The sequence below is a fragment of the Macadamia integrifolia genome, unplaced genomic scaffold (genome assembly GCF_013358625.1).
Source record: "Macadamia integrifolia cultivar HAES 741 unplaced genomic scaffold, SCU_Mint_v3 scaffold1098, whole genome shotgun sequence".
In the NCBI taxonomy this organism is placed as follows: domain Eukaryota; kingdom Viridiplantae; phylum Streptophyta; class Magnoliopsida; order Proteales; family Proteaceae; genus Macadamia; species Macadamia integrifolia.
Genome location: NW_024868086.1, coordinates 1 through 19232, shown reverse-complemented (window position 1 = coordinate 19232; position 19232 = coordinate 1). Strand labels below are relative to the sequence as shown.

Here is a 19232-nt window from a genome sequence, read left to right as displayed (position 1 = left end):
AAAAAAACAATAAAAAACAATTTTAAAAAAAAAAAACCAATAAGCTTTTTTGACCGAATCCTTCAATTAATCATCCGAATTATTCCGAATAATTCTCTGTCCGAATAATTCCCGAATCCGAATTTGTTAACTATGGTAGTAACATGCCTAGCAACAGTAACAAAGCACATTTACATTTACTTGGTTATTCTTTTGAATTAGTCATCTTTTTAATTCCTAATAACCTTTAAGTTGCGATTCTCCATCTCAAGCTCTCCGGAGGATTTTTATTTCATATAAGTTGGTTCACGGAAATTACCCAAATAATGGCTATGAAACGTACAACCTTCGATTGGGGGCTAAGGCCGAAGCCGAGAAAACCTGACCGAAGGGGTACCCCCCTTGGTTGGGAGCTAAGGCCAAAACCAGGCATAGGACCAAGGTCCCCCCTTCGATCTGGAAGCTCATGCCAAGGTTGAGCAAACCTGACCGAAGGGATCTCTGTATCGAAGGACTACTCTGCAACAGGGGGCCGTTAACAACGCCCCTCGTCCTTCAATCACGAAGGAAACGACGACTTGCATAGGATCTTCGGCCTTATGCTCCCACCTTGTAATTAAGATTTTACTACTTGCATAAGGGCTTCGGCTTTCCTACCCTTACCTAAGAAGCTGAAGCCCTATGACAGTCCGTGCTCAGAGTTAATGGTCATTAAATCAACAAAAAATAATAATGACAATAAAAAGGCATGAAGGAATATGAAAGAAGAAAAGCGTTTCATTCATCGAAGAAGCCCGAAGGCATAAATTACATGGAAGCCGGAAGGCCCAAGTTCAAAAGCTACAAAAAAGAGACCCGAAGGCATTTCATTCATCAAGGGGCTTCGAACGGGAGAACAGCTTCGCCATCGACGTCACCTGAGTAGCCATAGGGGCAGGGGCTGAAGCAGCCCCACCCTCATCCTCGAAAACAAGGCCACTATCCTCGAAAGACACCTCCGGATAATGCTCGAGAACCTAGTCACGGACTTCGATCGAGCCCATCGTGTATCCAGGAGCAGCGGCCTGCTTAACTTCTTCATAGAAGTCTTTGGAAGCATTGTACATTTTGACCCCTCGAGCTTCAGCTGCTTCAATCCTCGCAGATATTTGAGATCTAAGCTATGAGAGTTCCCAATCATGCCCTATCGAACCCGAAGGAGCTCAGTCTCCAGATGCTCTACCTTCTCCAATATAACAGAGCGCTCATTCTCCAGGCTCACCTTCTCCAGCTCAGATCTCTCCAAGTCCCAAGCCATGGCCTCAACTCGGTTGATCAGCTGGGCAAGTTGGTTATGGGCCTGAAACATTTATAAAAATTAGAGCGATAGAGAAGGAAACCTGAAAGCCGAAGACTGAAGGAATCTTACCCCTGCCATGTAGAAGCATGCGTTGGTCACCATGGTTGAGGTTCCCTGCTTATGGGCATCAAAAACATCCCTCGAAAGGTTACCCTTCAGCACCAGTTCCCGAGACACCCTTCCAACGGCGAAAGTGTCACCCTCCTTCACGGACCAGTCGGGGATGAAGCCACGTTCGCACCTGCTTCGGTTCGTCGTTGGACTCCGTGAATGAATGTTTGACAGAGGCTCGGTCCGGGCAGAGGCATTTTGGTCTTGGGCGGTGAGGGCCTAAATGGCACCTTTGGTAGGGTCCCGCGTAAGACCCCTCTTCCTCTTAGAAGAAGGATCGGTATGCTCAGAAGCTGGAACCTTCCTTTTATCCTTTTGCTTCTGTTTTTGCCTCTACTGCTGCTCCCTTGCTCGGGCCTCCTTTTCCTATGCTTGCCTCGCGGCCACTACCGCTCAAACATCTGGCCTGGAGAGTTGCACTGCATAGGGGAAACAAAGTTTAGCATTAGGTAGAAGGAGACGAAGCAAGAATGGAATCGGGTGACCCTAACTCACCCGGGCTAAGCCCGAATCGAAACAGGATGGCATCTGATTGAAGACTATCAGACTTGACTGGTGGACTATGGGGCTTGAGTTTTTCCAATGCCAGCGACTCTGCGTCCACCCCGAAGAGGGAGGGCACAGAATTAACATCCTTCAAGTCGGGAATGTCCCAGACATTGCCGATGGGAAACCCTCGGACGATCTCACAAAGAAATACTTGTGCTTCCAACCGTGGATCGACGAAGGATACCCATTCAACAACCTAATGTCCTTTCGAGGGTTGAAGTAATACCAGCCCGAGTCCCCTTTACTAGCTCTGAGGGACATACAAGTGAGAAAAAGAGGAACGGAGATGGGCCTCTGAATCTGACAAAAGTACACTATGAAACTAAGGATTTGCCGCCACCCATTCGGAGTCAGCTGGGCTGGGCATATGCCATAGTGCCGAAACACTTGGCTGAAGAAAGGGTGTAGCGGAAGTCGGAGCCCTACCTTAAAGGCATCTCGGTAGATGCAGAGTTCACCTGGGCTCCTATAACTGGTCCTGTTGGTGGGCCTTGGGAGCCGAAGCTCGAATTCACTTGGGATACTACAGGACACCCTAAGCTCATTGAGCTCTACCTCATACATAGTAGATACTATGTCCTAGCCTCTACAGGAAGAGACTCATTCGTCTGGGCTCGGGTTTCAAGAACCCCTTCCATAATATCTTCCACGCTCAGACCGCCTGTGGATCCACGAGGGGTAGCAATGGAGGAGGAAACACGAGACGAATGGGACTCTGAGGACGAACCCGAGGCATGTCCCGGACACGTCCGGGACTACGATGTCTTGGGTTAGAGACGGTCCCCTCAGAGGACGAGGGCCTACTGATGACGATGGATGAGGAAAACCGAAGATGAAGGAAAGAATGATAGACCGAAGGTTGATGGCTCTGGGAAAAGTGACTAAAATGATGGGGTCTCACTTTATATAGGCAAGGTAATGACGATCCGACTACTCGAGGCCATTAATGACCCCAACACGTCATTAATGCTGATTCCCGAGGCACTCCAAGTAAGACATGAGCGACATGTCGCTCGAGCCAGAGACACGAGCGATGCGTCGCGAAGGCCAAAGGATAGAAGGTCAAAACCTGGGTTGGGGGCTTTAGCTAAGGCCGAGCGAACCTGACCGAAGGTCACCGCCTTGGTTGGGCACTCAGGCTAAGGCTGAGCAGACCTGACTGAAGGTCAAAACCTCGATTGGGGGCTCTGACTAAGGCCGAGTAGACCTGACCGAAGGTCATCACCTAGTTTGGGGGTTCCAGCTAAGGCCGAACAGGCCTGACCGAAGGTCAAAACCTCGGTTGGGGGCTTTGGCCTAAGGCCAAGCAAACCTGAACGAATGTCAAAACCTCGGTTGGGGGTTCCGACTAAGGCCGATCAAATCTGACCAAAGGTCAAAACCTCAGTTGGGGGCTCTAACCAAGGTCGAGCAGACCTAACCGAAGGTCACCGCCTAGGTTGGGACTCCGGCCAAGGCCGAGCGAACCTGATCGAAGGTCAAAACCTCGATTGGGGGCTCTGGGCTAAGGTCGAGCAGACCTGACCGAAGGTTAAAACCTCGGTTGGGGGCTCTTACCAAGGTCGAGCAGACCTGACTGAAGGTCAAAACCTCGGTTGGGGGCTCTGGCTAAGGCCAAGCGAACCTGACCGAAGGTCAAAATCTCAGTTGGGGGCTATGGGCTAAGGCCGAGCAGACCTAACCGAAGGTCACTGCCTAGGTTGAGGCTCCGGCCAAGGCCGAGCAAACCTAACTAAAGGTCAAAACCTAGATTGGGGGTACTGTCTAAGGCCGAGCAGACCTGATTGAAGGTCACCGCCTTAATTAGGGGTTCTGCCAAGGTCAAGCGAACCCGACCGAAGGTCAAAACCTCGGTTGGGGCTCTGGCTAAGGCTGTGGACCTGATCGGAGGTCTTGGTTTCAAGAGGAAGGCCGTGACCGAAGGCCGAAGGGGAACACAATAGAGAAAGGAAGTCACTTCCACTGAAAGAGCTTCCTAGTGGAAGTAAGGGGCTGTGATACGGCCCAATTAATCATCCTGTAAGGTAAAAACACGTGATATCCAAAGGAATGACACATGTCGCCCACCTGATAGAGGCCGTAAGAATTCTAACCACGCAAACCACGTGAGGAGATGATACCCGACTAGGGAATATTCCCCAAAGGGAAAAGAGCACGTATCCGAGTAGGACTCGGGAAGGGAAAAAGGCGGACCCGAGGGGGATTCCCAAAAAGGAAACCCTAGACCCTAAGCACTATAAGAGAGGGCCTGAAAGGAGGGGAGAGGTAGGTCAACACACCATTACTCTTGTGAAAATACTATTCCGCCGGTCTCTAACTTGGGTGTCAGAGGACTGACCCCGGGGATACCTCCGGGCCTCTGCCTTCTGTCCTTGTGTAAGTTTAGCTCCTCTGGTGGACTTCCGGTGGTAACAATAATATTTCCAAAATTTGACTTTGTCTCTTCGAAGTCCTTACTTCAGCTTATTCCGATGCCTTCATCTTCCAGCTGGACTTATTACAATCTCGGGTTGTTTTGGGAAATTTATGATAAGTTTGGATATTTCAAGTTTTTGTATAAAGCTAGAGACTCTAATGGTCCTATGAAATATTTGCAGGGTTTGTTTGTTTCTAGGGTATCTGGTTGGGACGACAAGGGGTGATCTTTCGTTGTAATATATCTGTAAATATTTTGTTTCTATAAATAAATAAAAAAATATACTACCAAAATTTGACCGTTGGAGGAGAACGGCATTAGACGAAATGAAAATGTGACCGTTGGCGGAGAACGGCATTAAACGAAATGAAAATGTGACCGTTGGAAGACTCCAGCGCCACTCTTCAAATATCTTTTGCTTCTCCCCTATCTTCGCCCAACAAGTCTACAAACCAAACTCTTGCCATCTCTACAATTCTCAGGCTTTCTTTCTCATCTGAAGCGATCTCCATCACTTGCACTTTCCTTTATTTATTTACAATTATTATTATTATTATTAATTTTTTTGTTTAAGATCCATTTTGGTGAATTCCAAAATTGCATACGACACTGGTTCACTCATTCTCACTCATCACTACTAAGCAATATATCTTGTCTCATTTTTTATCTTGTTTACATTTTGAAGTCGTAAATTTTTAGTTGGTCGTTGAGATTAATGGCAGAATCTAAAGAAGCCCACGTGGTGGAAATCCCCGTCGACGAAGAGCATCAACAGAAGCTCCTGTCTGCTATGGCCACCGTTTCTGCAATCCAGCAGCACCCCTTAATGGAAATCTCCGAGAGCCCTGGTCATCTCTTGCTACTAAAGCTCTGGCAGAGAGAAGAAGACCTCTTTGGGGGCCGAATCGCCATGAAGGAAACCCGAATGGACAGCATCAGACGGGAATTATTTCAGTTGTGCTGTTTCTTCTTAGCCTTCCATGGATTTTTCCTGACCATTCTCTTCACCTCTTCCATTCATTCTCAAGAATATACATGCAGGAGATGGTGGCTTCCATCTTTGCTATCCGTCTCTTCTTCACTTGCCATGATCGTTTTGGTCCAAATGAAACTTTGCAAGTACTGGAAAGTTTCAAGACAGTTGCAGAGAGAGAAGAGCGATAGCAGAGCAGTTACAAGGTGCATCCAAGAATTAAGGATGAAAGGGAGGAGCTTTGATCTGTCCAAAGAACCCCAGACTGCAAGAAGGATGAAAAGCTCAAGCGTCGAAATCAAATGGAAACCTCTTACTTGGTTTTCCCAGAATCTCATAATCATCTGTTTTATTTGTTTCACAGGTATGGTCTTCCTGGCTTGCAAGTATATCCTTTGCGGTTGAAAATGACCTTTGCACGCGGTTGGACATATGGACGACAAGGTTGAACCTTGAGCTCACGGCGGACAGCAAGAACCCTAGTCTACATCCGCTGATTGATGAGAGGAAAGGTTTGTTTATGCGATTATTCCCTCCGAGTGTTTATCTGAAGCTCTTTCAAATATAAGCGATTTGGATTTCGGCTCTTGCCATCAATAACAGTGGCTTTAAAATCCATTGTTTCAGTTGCCGAGCTTATGCGTTCTGATCTTGAAGATTGGTACTCTTCCTGTTGCCGAATAGCACCGGGCAATGACAACAAAGACAGGCAGAGTCCAGAGTCGAGGCTCCAGACTGACTTACCACTCGCAAAGTCGTCTAAAGGTGGTGGCTTTATGTGATTTCGAAGTAAGAATAGTTTCTCTGCTGCAGTTTTCCCGAGAAAGATGGTTTAAATTTTATCCAATTTCTGGAATTTTAGAGGCGATTGGCTTTAAAGAGTCCATTTCTCCGCTCCCCCCCCCCCCCTATTCCATTCTCCCTTTTGGTCGTGACAAGTGTATTCCTGTAGGTGCAGATTGGTAGGGGAGGAAGGAATAAAATCTGCCCGGATTTGTCGCCAAGATTCGTGATGCCTCTGGGTCTTGAATTTTATCTCAACTCAGAAAGTTTGGCGGAGAATATTGAGAATGTAGCTTTCCAGCCGGGTCATAGTTATGCTTCCTCTACCTTCAGGAAAGAGGAAGATGCAAACATTGCAAATGAGAGAAGACTTTCTGAAGGTCATTGAAAGGTTAAAGAAGAAGATGGGCCCGCCTGAAGGCAGGAAATGAAATCCAGTTTGCAGTTGCACTTACAAAAAAAAAAAAAAGAATTCTTGTAATAATTCTTCACTACTTCAACCCAATTCATTTTTGGTCTTCACTCACAATTTTTCATACTAAAATTGTTATCCTATGTAACTTACAACTAGGCCATCATATAAGGGTGTTGGCAGGCTTTCTGGACATTCCAATTTGTTGTTTACTTTCAGTGTAAACACGATTGGTGGTTTTTTGCTTCATGTTGACTCTGCTTGTCATTTTTTACTTATTACCCAGAGGTCGAATAATGAAGTTAAAAGAAGAACTCTTGTAATTCTTTACTTTTATTACCCATTATTGTTTTGAAAGAAAAGAAAATTTATTGTAATAATGGGCTGTATTTTGGAAGCTGTGTCACTTATTCTTTTATTAATATTATGATGTGCGATTTGTGGATATTGGGTTAAGATTGTTTCTTTATATCACAGAGCAAAGCTTTTACATTTGAGGATGTCATAAGCCCAGGTCAGGATGTCATCAAACCTGGGCTGCTGCAGCCCCAGACCCTTTACATTTCTCTATAATTTTATTAATTGGATAGGAGTCGAATTTGGATTTTAAGATAATTGTATTTGGATAGCAGATTTTACTGATTGCAAGCGGTTTACGTTTGTTGCTTTGCTTGGTTTACGTTTGTTGCTTTGCTCTTTCCCTTTTCCATGATCTCACATAGACTTTGACTCTAGGTGTATTTTCAAGCACTCCTTGGTGTTAGATTGCATATGCTTGTGAGCATTTTGATCAAGCAGCCAGTGATGGTACATTACTGCATTCATCCATTATTTGGGGGAGGTCGCTAAATTGAGCCTTATCTTGAGGTTCCCAGTACCAAATTCTAATTTGGTTTCCTTACATCATCCACTAGAAACAGTTGTTGCATGAGGATACATCATATCCAAAACCAGGAACACACCTGATGTTAAGTCATCTGCCTAGAGTCCAGGTCTATGTGAGATCATCTTTGGAACCTAGTATCGAGGAAAGCAGAAAAGCATCCATAATCCAGGAATACCAATCATTCTATGTGCAGGAGAGCAAGCTTCAGCCATTTCTCTCACCTGGAATTTCAGGTATTCCTGTATCTAGGGGCAGCAAAAGTTCACTCCGTGGGAAACCAAATGTCAGTTATCTACCACCACCAATCCATCACTGCAACCTGGAACAGCTTGCACAGTTGACCTCTCTTTTTGTCCAAAAGCAGGAATCAGGAAATGTGCCTGCTTTTCCTCCCTTGGTGAGAGAGTAAACAGTCTGTAGGATGTTTAGGCTGATCCCGTTTGATCATTACAGGGCTCTATGTTACGCAATCTTGCACCTTCTTCTAAAATCTAAACCTTCAAGTTCACAGATTGGTCAAGGGCAGTTGCTGCAGCCAACAAGCAATGCTCCTGGACTTCATCTAACAAGTACTGAACAGAAGATTGGTGGTACCAAATGTCATGGGAATCAATAATTGCACAGTAGTGACGCTAGAAAAGAGAGGGAAGCATATGCACATAAATGTCTCCAGGCGACATTGCAGCTGGCGGCAGCTCTTCTCCAGCAAATTCAACAAGAAGCAAAGACTGTTGACCAGCGGGAGAGTTTTATCTTCTGGTCACAAGGAATAAGGGTTGTGATCATCGCCTTTAATATTGTTTTCAAGGGTTCCCAGGCAACAAAATTTTAAAATTTTCACTGCCAGTTTGAGAAGCAAAGTTATTTTAAAGAAACTGCTCCTTTCTTGGCTTCACAAAAAAGAAAAAAATTGTGTTGTTTCTTCCCTACTTTTTATTTTGAATCTTTCACTATTTTCAATTTATTCAAATAAATGGGAAATTAAGAGTTAATGTCAGAGTTCAAATCAGAGAACTGCTGAATTGGATTGCAGCACACATCTGTATTTATCTCAATCATAAAAGGTAATATTTCATTTTCAAGTGATAGATGGAACTTCTGTTTTTCATTTGCATGAATATGGCAGTTCCGAACTGCTCCCTGATGGTTGTCTTCTACGCACATGTATACCTATTCTAAGTCCTAGCCCAGAGGCTGAAACAAGACTTGGGGTTTGGGGCTGCAACTTGACACATGAAAATGGGGGAAATTTTGGCACAGGGTGGGTGGGTGTTCCACGTTTCCATGAGTTTGAAAATAAGCAATCAAGTCATTCTCACACTGGTAGGAAGTAATTGCAAGCATAACATATGCAAATTTATTTCATTTATTTATTTTTTTGTTTGGTATCAAATACTCAAAGTTTTTGGAAGTGCTCTACATTAAATCCATGTGAACATATGAAAAAGAGCATTTTCGGCAATGTGATGAGAACAATATTACAAAAGAATAATAATGAAAATAAATGGAGCTACAGCCTGTACAAGAAATGAATCAGAAACACTGAAACATGGAACATCTGGTCACAGATTCAGCTGCAATGAGAGGTGAAAGCTCATTCTGCACACTCCTTCACTGAGAAATTGAAATTTCATGCTACTAGAAATAGAAGTAATTGGATGCATCAGTTGTATTTTGTGTGTCTCTGCAAAGAACAGAACGAGCTTCAATTACTGAACGAGGGGGCTCAAGATCTTTCAGTTGCAGGGCGTTTCCTTGCAATCTCTGCATCTGGGAAGCAAAAGTGTCATCCAAAATCTGCGACCAAAGGTAAGAAAGAAGTCCACTTGTTATTGCCTAGCTTATAGTTCTGTTCATTGTATCATGCAACTCTCAACATAAACAGTATGAACAGCCTCCTAACTGTGGACAAGAATCTATATGACAAACAGTATGAACAGCCTCCTAACTTGTAAGCCAATTGCAAGTCTCAACATAAACAGTATGAACAGCCTCCTAACTGTGGACAAGAATCTATAAGCCAAACAGTATGAACAGCCTCCTAACTTGTAAACAATTCAGATATCAGATTCCCCAAAATACTTTGATGACGTTTGGGAGATGGCTTAAAACTGCCCTGCAATATGTGGGCTTTATAGATGACTTACCCCAAGAGCATAATAAGATCCATTATACCAGATTCTGTTCTCTTTCCTGCTCTCCAGAAACTTCAAAACAGTCTAGCATACCACAAGAAAAAACACTAAAACTTCAACTTTCATTTCCTGAAATGTAATGCATAAAACTAGAAAGGATATTGCATGTCCCTGTTACCTGACCCATCTTGTCCCAGAACCCACGACATATTGCAACAAAAATCCTGCTTGAGAAGACCTCATGCAAGTTTGTAATGGAATCTATGAGTTGTGAACTTAGCATTTGCATCCTTTCACGAACCTCAGCTTCCCCATCTGCTTCCTTGGTTTCCTCGAGTATTCTTTTAAGCCGTGTACTTCGATTGGCTTGTGCCTGAAAGAGTTATATAAACTTCTAATTGTATTCTTTTGCCAGTTTAGAATTCTTTTCCAGATTTAGAGTCACAATTAATGATTCATCAAATATTTTTAGAGGATGTACGTACATTCTAAAAGGAAAATACTGATTTGGTATCTCTTATTTTCTACATCTATGTAGCATTACAAAATGACAAGTTAGAAAACTGAACCTGAGGAAAAAGAAAAGGAAACCAATTGGTGGTGATACTTACGTTGAGAATGAGCTTCTCCACAGTTGCTTGCATGTAGTTTTTGTACTTTGTTCTTAGCATAACTGTAATTCCATTCATTTGTTCCCCAAAAATTAACTTTTTCTCTCCAACGATCGGTAGACATGAGGCCCAAGCCTTCAATATATCCTCGACTCTGCAGTGCAGAATATCGAGAATTCTTTTGATGGTATTCAGGAATGTTCCCAACTGCCATATGCATGAAATTCTATTAAGCGACGTTCTACAAAACATGTAAATCTGAAGTTTCTGTCTTCCCAAATAGACTGGAACTAAGAAGCAAGTTTTCTATTCTTACTTGAATAGGAACAGAATAAAGTGTTGTGGATTGTCTTCTTGTAAGTTTCTGCACATGCATTCCAAGTTTTTTGGGGATGCTATCTTTCAGAGGCATTAGAATTTCACTGTATTGCTTTTCCAATGCTTTCATGACTGCTCGTTCTATGTTGGCAACAGCCTTCCAAAGCCAATAATGCCAAGAAATATGAGAACATTAATAAATGCAATGTATTATACAAATCATTATCTGTCACCAATTTGACCCCTTCAAGTTAGTATTGAGAGAATACGGGAAACACTTACATTTTCTAAAATCAAAGAGTACTGGGGCCATCGGTTAATCACCACTTCATACTCACTTAGAGCATCTTTAATTTTCTCGTACATATTCTCAGCAAATGGAGAAGTGGAATGATTTGTATTTACTCCATTCCATGGTACCTGCAAATCATTTCACCATTTAGCAAATATCTATTTTATATGAACAAATCTCTAATACATCTACTCAAGCATATGAGAGAGAGAGACAGAGAGACCTTCTCTGACTTGCAAAGATCCAGCATTGAAAGTTGCAAATCTTGTACCCAGATCATTATGTAATCGTGGAACAGATTCCTCGAGTCTACACCTCCATGAACCAGGCTGGGACAAAAGTTAGAATATTAGAAGGCAGAAAGGTAAGAAGAGTATTGGTGAGATAGATTCTTTCAAGAAATTCAGCTGCTTTTCTATCATGCTATTTATTGTTTGGAAGTATTATGGGAGAGGCTTCCTGTAATTAAATGACAAATACTATGCTTGGAGGTATTCCAGACTGAACCTGATATTCCATGACTCAAGATCCCTCTCAAAATCAGCAGTTGAGATCAAAAGCTCCGTTACATGAGGCAACGGGCTTGATGGGGGCCAAGCTGCCAGGAAACCTCTTAATCTGTTACACAACTCAGTGCTGTAAGCACCCGCTGCTATGTTTGACAGGTCTATGGAACTGAAAGAAGGGCATATATATGTCAGAAGACGTTGACAAAATAATCAGAGAAAAAAAAATTGACAAGTTGCACGTTTTACTTCATTCTTGATGTTTTACTTCCCAAAAACTCATTCCCCAACCCAAAACTTGGACAATCTAGTGTAATTTGGGTTCCAAGTATCAAGTGCTACACCAATTGTAAGTCATTCCAGCTTAAGCTGGTGCATGCATCATCTAATGGGACAAATTAGTTAAACTTCAAATGGAATACCAGTTTCCCACCATTCATGAAGATAAGATGGGAACATTGGTGTACCTTGGTAGTATGTGCTGATTGTGAATCTTGATGTCTGCCTGAATCTCATTGCTTATGTTTATACACAAGTTCTTCATCTTGAGATACGCTGTGGAGATGGTCATGGAGTCCATATGAAAACCTTCCATGTTGCTTGACATGAACTCATCGGTTTCCATCATATGCCTCCTACACCTCTTTGCAGCTGCTTTCTGTAAAAAAATTATGTTGCATTAGATCTCTTTATAGTGGTAAGCAAATATTTCTGATGGAGGATGATCGAAACAAATCAAATTGATTTTAACATCTCTGCAAAGTTCATCATAAAGGAAATATTTGATGAACTCGTGAACCTAAAGCCAGTGAGGAACTTTGATTAAGTCTCGAATCCTGACACCAAAAAATGGATCTGGGCACACTTCAAAGAATTTCAACTGTCAGCCTATTGTTAACCATCCAGTTGTTTGAAATCTGATATTCAATGTCCAACAGGGTGACTTAGTCCCAAGTTATGCCCTTCCATGTAAAAGGTGCTCCTTTTATTTATTCCCAATTGATCAGTTGGTAAAGCTGATACTATTGAAATGATGTCGGCACATAGGCAATAACTGACCCCAGATGCTTCTCGTATGCTCCCATGCATTAAATAAAGTATGTTTTGTTCCATTGCAACCCGAAAAAGGAGGCCATTAATAAATATTTGAATTCTTTCCTTTGCAACCCGTTAGCTTTTAACCATCCAGTAGTTTCAAATCTAATGATTACGTTACCATGCATCAGGGTAACGTAGTTTTGGGTTATGTATACTTGTGAATGATGCACATATTATTCAGTTAGGTAGGAAAGTTGGCAAGGCTTATATTACTGTGGTGTGGAAGTATCATCGACATTGATGGAAGTCAGGTCCATCTCTTATAAATTTTGCAAGTCTATCAAGTACATACATGTCTCTATGCAAACATTTTTCCTTATGTACATGTGAATGTGATGCATGTCTTACTTGTAGGTAATTTCTCAAAGTTGTCTGCGCTTCTTGAGCAAGGATATCATGAAGAAGGGTGTACACTTTCACTGCGGGAACTAAAGCTGGTGCCGCGCACTCTGGTATTGGACCAAACAAGTCTGCCAAGCCTGTTGGTGAGAGCTCATCTAATGATTTGTAGTTCTCAAAAACATTTGCTAACAGATTTTCGACTTGAGTTTCACAATCCAACAATATACTTTTCTGCAATCCCAAAAAAAGAGAAGAATAAAATAAACTGATATCCTTTCTCACATAAGGTTTCTTCTAAATAAGAGAGCAAATTTTCAGAATAATTAAAAATAAAAACACTATATATTCCTAAAGTCCAGTGCATTCACTTCAAGTCAATGTACAAATGCATTCACTCCAAGTCAATGTGTGCCTGAAGCATTGACCTTGGTGCCAGGCCTCATATACATTTAACTGAATGGGAAAATTGGCGACACCATTCATTAAACATCCTATAGCAATCTGGAACTTCCCAACCAAAATAATTATTAGTTAACAAAATTCCATTGCCCTGGTCATTGGTTGACCTGGACCGTAAAATCCAGCTTGGAATCCAAAACAGAAAGACCTGTCTTAACTTCAAGAAATAAGCAATTCATAGAAATAGACAAAGATCTTTACTTTTGTTTACCTTAAATTTCGATATTTATATTTCACTGTTACGATATAGAACGTTTAGAGCTTGTGGCTCTTATGAAAATAGAGTCTCTAATACTGGTGAGGATGTAAACAATGTGAAGCGCACTAAGGGGGCGTCAAGAAATAAGCATTCACAGAAATAGATAAAGATCCTTACTTTTGTTTACCTTAAATTTCGATATATATATATATATATATATAAATATATATAGAGTTCACTGTTATGATACAGGTTTTAGAGCTTGTGGCTCAATTGAAGATAGAATCTCTAATACTGGTGAATATGTAAACAATGTGAAGTGCACTAATGGGGCTCACCTCTTGTCGAGTTAGACTTTTCTCTCCTCGGGCCTTTATCACAGGTGCAAGCAACTCATGCACAAGGTCCAAGCAATTCTTAGTTGGTGTTGCCACATTCATGACATATGAAAGATACCTATTTAAAATAACAGACGGAACTGAAAATTGAGGATATGTTCCTTGGACAAAATCATAAAAAATCTTTGACTATAAGGAGTAACATATTTCTAAAAGTACCTCAGTTTAGTGTATGAATCAGAAACTCCATAGTAGTCGGAAAATTCAATCAACAACCACCTCCATGGTCCATGTAACCTCAAGTTTTGGGGATGAAAATGCTGTGCACGCATAGCAGCCTCCAACACCAAGTCATAAGCCAGCGTTTCCACGACAGGTCCACTCTGGATGCAGATGGTAAATAATCGAGATTTAGAATTAGAGAAGCATGCAAAGAGATAATTAATTGAATTCATGATATGAAGCAAGAGTAGATAGATAATTTGTATTTGGAAATTCTGATGCCGGCCTTACAAAGCCCACTTTGTAAGCCAAGTCCTGCAAACCCAAGTCTAGGTGACTTAAGACTTTCAGCTCCTTGTCCTGTTTTAATGCTCTTTGTTTTGGAGAAGAAGTCAAACTTGCGTTTCAATATGACCAATATTGGGATTTTCACTTATGGACATGATGATATGATTTGGTATTTTAGCAGTTAATAGACTCCATATTGAGTCTTGTAATAGGTTGATTAAGCATTGTGAGAGTCACCATGCTGCAACTAAGAGAGATATGATTTGAGTTGGGTCAGGAATTTCACAATTTAACCCAACTCAACTTCAAGAAAGTCAAAATATCAGTAATATAAAGGATTAAATCTGCATTTTATATTTAATGAGCATATCATAATCTTGTTAAGTTGAACCAGAATTTGCATAGCTAAATTCAAGCTCAACTCCTCGCAAATTGAGCCATTCTCAGAATAGAGGCTCTCAATGCCCTCAATTAACTTTTCACCTTCTTTCATAGGATGAACATTACATTTTTCGTTTATATATCAAGTAAAAAGAAAGAAACAAACCTTTGCAGGGTTGGTGTCATCACAAGTAGTTGTACTACAGATAGAGAGCTGAACCTTTCCAACACATTCATGGCCATCATGGTAAATTGGCCACCACCGAACTCTCTCACTATGCTTTTTTTGGAGAATCATATCAATCAAAGAGTGAGGGTTTGATAAAATAATCTTTCAAAAAACCCTCTAATGGAGAGATTGGAAGGGTGAATACCGGATTTTCAGTCAAAGATGAAACTTGAATTTTTGCTCGACCTTCAATAACTTTATTCATATCCTGGACTTCTATCAATAGAGCATCCCCTTGGCTTTCTGGAAAACTGAATCACATTTTGAAATCAGAAATAGCTTATCCAACTGCAATAATAGATTCTTGAAAAAAAACTAGAGTGATGTACATGAAATCTTAACATCGAATGAGTAGAGAACCCCCCCCCCCTTGTTGAAGGTTTGATTCTGTCCAACATAGGAGATTTTTAAGTCACAATGGTCTGTGAGACCTGTGTACTAATTTTACCCCAAGAATGGATTTATTCAAAGTCTATTGGTCCTTAAACCACCCCTTCCCAAATATAGCCCCGAATTTGGAAACAACTAACAACTTACAAGACATGGGAATCGCCAGTTCCTGGATGCAAGCAAATTGCAGAATCTGGTTCCACATCTGTTTCTTCAGTAGAACTCTTCAGTTGGAACAAGCATGATAGTGCTTCTGCAAAATATGTTTAGCCATTAGCAATAATGGCCTGCCTAACTACTGATTCTATTCCAATTATAGTCTGAAAACTATATAAGGGGTTTCCTATCATCGATATCATAGACTAAGTTCAAGACATATGAATGCCTCTAATGCACTTTTTCAATTTTTACTGATGCTCATGTGCATGCTAGGGGACCAAAAAAGAAAAGAGTACGATTCAGAAAAGATTAGACATCAGCACGCCAGATGGTTTCAAACACAATCTTTTTAATATCAGCCTCAATCTCTTGGTTTGGACTGGACATAAGGAATGGCAGCACACATGCACTGTGTAACTAACATTTACATAGCAGGTTCATCCTGGTGCATTCCTTGTCAGTCCAACTCTCAAACAAGGTTCTAGTGCTTTGAGTTGCAAAGACAAACCTTCTGATGGCACTGACAATGGAGCCAGCTGCTTTAGAGAGCTGAAGCCGGTTCTCAATAGTCCTGAAACATGTCGAACATAATCTGCTCCTGCTTGTACGTAGAATGCACCTCGCTGTGAGTATGTCATCTTGAGCTTCCTCCTTGGCACAACACGAATTTTTTTAACTGCATTCTCAAAATCAGGCCCACCAATATTAATTTATGTTTACATATCAAAACCAGTTTGAGAACAATTGTGATTACAAATCCTAAATAATTCTCAGTAAATTGGAAAACTAGAAGGCAAAAAATCTACAGTGATGAGTAGACATGTAATAGTAAGGTATGGAAACTGAAATTTTGGGTAAAACAAAAATAAACATAAATGGGTTAACCCATTTCTGCAGAAAAATTAGAAAACAGCCACCATAAGTTCACTAACAAAAAATAAATAAATAAATAAAAATACATCATAGCAGCCATCTAAATACTTTCAAAGTAGATTCATAATTTTTTTAATTTTCGAACTGCTTACAGAGAAAAGTATGAAAGTAACCTGCTCGTTTAGACTGATATATTACCTTCAACCCTAATCTTTCCAACAACCTTCTTTGCTTTTAAAGTGCCTTTTTCTTCTGTACTCTCAGCAAACCCTCCTTCTTTCAGATATATACTTTGGGGCTGCAGCAAGAACTTATGCAAACTACATTGGCAGGGAAAGGGCAGAGGTGAACCACACTTCAGATTTAAGCATAAAGGTTAAAAGGTTAATGCTGATAGGTAAATGGAATAAAATGCAAGAGCCAAATGAAACAAGTGGAAGGATAACATCGTACCCAAAGGCACTTCGGAGGACCTGGCACTCATCCCGCAGAAACTCAGGTGCCTCTGTGCAGCCTCTTGCCCATGCATACAAGCATAAACGAATGCATGCATCGTAGGAAACCATAACTTGCCATGCATTTTGACCGCTGTGATGATAAATCAACAAGATAACATCAAAAGGAGGGGGTACAATTCAGATGGTTGAACAGGAAAGTGTTTTCATCCATTGAGGATGAAAGTTTTCTTTCTATGTCATGTAGTATACATCAGCCTACAATGAATTGATCCTGATACATACAGTATATTTTTACAACTTCATCAGATCAAAACCTTTCTGTTCATTTAGAGCCATTTTGGCAGGTAGTATATAAATTGGTTCCTAGATTAATAATCAAAGTATCTAAAAGATCATCATAGCTTATGTCCCCCAAGAATCACCATTTGGTATACAAGACCATTAGGTATCTGTCATTCGCCTATGGCCCTCCAAATTCTTATCCAGAATTTCAACCCCCAAAAGAAAATCGTCACCCGACACCAGTATATCAAGGCTAGTCCATTCCTCATCCTTGATTAATCAAAAAAAAAAAAAGATGACTTGATGCAACAGTGGTAAAGGCTTGGTCGTGTCAGTAGCTAATAAGTAATGCTTTGATAGATCACCACATCTCCTTTTTGTTTGTGATGGCTGTAGGAAAAGTCATAGGCTCGTTCCTTGTCTGAGACTTTTAATCCTCTACCAACTTCTGCCCAAATTTTGATTGTTTTATGAGGATAAATTTTTGTTAGTCTAGCAGGTCCGCAATCATTGCCACATGGCACATTGGATAAAACTGAAATTTTATGGATGGAATGTCCGCTGCACACATGTCTAGTTTCAGCAAAAACAGAGTTGGTCAATTGGCAAAATAAAACTTTCAAAATGAAACTTTTCTAAAAGGAAATGGCCAACTGAAAATACAAGGAAATATGCTAATATTTCAGAGCCTATATGGTTGTATATAGGTCTGAAATTTGACAGGTGGCCGATCTAGACTGTTTTCTAAGTATTCATACTGTTGAAATCACCGCATCACCATTCTACATGCCAGTTCTGGTTTAGAAACAGCCTTCAGGTTTGCCCCTCTAGAAAAATTTTCACCATTATTATATATGCAACCAATGCTTAGGGTGAAGAAGCAATTTGGTTTTAGATTGGGTGCATCCCATAGGTACTTCAATGATCCAAGGAATAAAATAATTGATACGTAGACAGGCTAAGCATAAGTAGAGCATAAGAAAACACAAAACCCAATGTTCCTTGTCAATACAAGAGCCTAATCTTCCAATCGTAGCAGGATGAAACACCTCAAAGGCAACCCACATTGGGCCCAACCATCCAAGCAACATCAATAATTAAAGGAGTATAAACAGAAAGAATACCTCGTACTATAATAGGGTGGTTGATCCATTGAACATGTTTGCCAATACGATGCACATGGTTCATTGCTTCTTTGAGATGGAGTTCCAGAATCTGTTGGTGTTTCTTGGCTTCCAAAGCAGGCTTTTGTTTGACTCCTTGCATTTATCTCACCGATAGTTTGTTCCATTTCCATGAAATGCGTTGGAGCTGACCACCGCTGGCTCGTCTCTTCAAAATTACTTTCTCCTCTACCAATTTCTATGATGGGAGGTGCACTAGGAGTTCCCAAGTCCGCTAACTTGTCCGGCAAAATTCCATCCACATGGGGAACCTGCAATCAACATCACACACATTACGAAAATTGGAATTTCGTTTCAAACCTTGTATCTTGACAGAGAAGTCGTCTCATATTTATCACATGCATCAAGGTTGCTAACCTGCTCCGGAGGTAGATCTTTGCCACATGGGTTTGAATTCCTCCGGGCACATTCCCTGATGCCCAAATCAACATCTCTAAATCTTCTGATGTTATCTGGCACTTCGATCCTCAGTTTCTCCTTTGAAGACCCTCTGATTATAGGTGATCCATGTGAGTCATCTGATTCTTTACCGGATTCTCGATTAGAATTTAAAATTGATTTTACTCCAAACAGTTCCTCATCATAGCGCTGCCCAATTGGCTTGTCCTGCAAATCATGGTCACTATATCCCAAACCTTCCTCGTCGGATTCATCAGAGTAACCGCAATCCATATCATCAGGAACTGATGCCACACTCTCGTCATCGTCATCATTCAGGCCAAGAGTCATTGCCCTTTGAGGCACCAGCAATCCAGAGTGGAACTTCAGTGGAGGCAAGATCGGGGAAGAGAGATAATTCTTGCTATTGTGCAAAGGAGACTGGGGGATGGTAGCAATAGTAAACTTCTCAGCCAAGGGAGAGCGAAGTTGTGTGTCTCCATCTGATCCCTGCAAGATTCAGGAAGTGACAACGAATCATCAAGAAAAGCAGATAAATAAAAATAACCGACTCCTTGATAAGTACTGACAGGCCCCATCCGATTTCGAAAACTATTTGAGATCGTCAGGTGATGCAGGTGG

The 19232-nt window shown here is 41.2% G+C and overlaps 2 protein-coding genes across 7 annotated transcripts; one reads left to right on the top strand and one right to left on the bottom strand.

Moving 5' to 3' along the window:
- The first annotated feature begins 4820 nt into the window (after positions 1-4820).
- On the top strand, positions 4821-7007 carry LOC122062738. Of its 3 annotated transcripts, none has more exons than XM_042626382.1 (3): positions 4821-5879; positions 5995-6132; positions 6326-7007. In XM_042626382.1, exon 1 carries the CDS (start codon positions 5110-5112, stop codon positions 5770-5772), a length of 663 nt encoding a protein of 220 aa, XP_042482316.1. In that variant the 5' UTR covers positions 4821-5109; the 3' UTR covers positions 5773-5879; positions 5995-6132; positions 6326-7007. The 3 variants fall into 3 exon arrangements, with proteins under 3 accessions (XP_042482316.1, XP_042482314.1, XP_042482313.1); XM_042626380.1 differs by having other exon boundaries at positions 5995-6156; XM_042626379.1 differs by having other exon boundaries at positions 5995-6156; positions 6320-7007.
- Positions 7008-8796: 1789 nt separating this feature from the next.
- On the bottom strand, positions 8797-19122 carry LOC122062740. 4 transcript variants are annotated; one of them, XM_042626384.1, is made up of 20 exons: positions 18570-19122; positions 18153-18463; positions 16742-16876; positions 16487-16608; positions 15924-16091; positions 15404-15509; positions 15012-15117; positions 14804-14917; positions 13966-14129; positions 13747-13864; positions 12757-12981; positions 11778-11968; positions 11312-11479; positions 11028-11133; positions 10795-10932; positions 10511-10669; positions 10195-10401; positions 9762-9956; positions 9596-9667; positions 8797-9245 (listed from the first exon to the last, which is right to left on the bottom strand). In XM_042626384.1, the coding sequence occupies exons 1-20, from the start codon at positions 18939-18941 to the stop codon at positions 9087-9089; spliced, it is 3336 nt and encodes a 1111-aa protein (XP_042482318.1). In that variant the 5' UTR covers positions 18942-19122; the 3' UTR covers positions 8797-9086. The 4 variants fall into 4 exon arrangements, with proteins under 4 accessions (XP_042482318.1, XP_042482319.1, XP_042482320.1 ...); XM_042626385.1 differs by having other exon boundaries at positions 11312-11422; XM_042626386.1 differs by lacking the exon at positions 9596-9667.
- Positions 19123-19232: the final 110 nt, after the last annotated feature.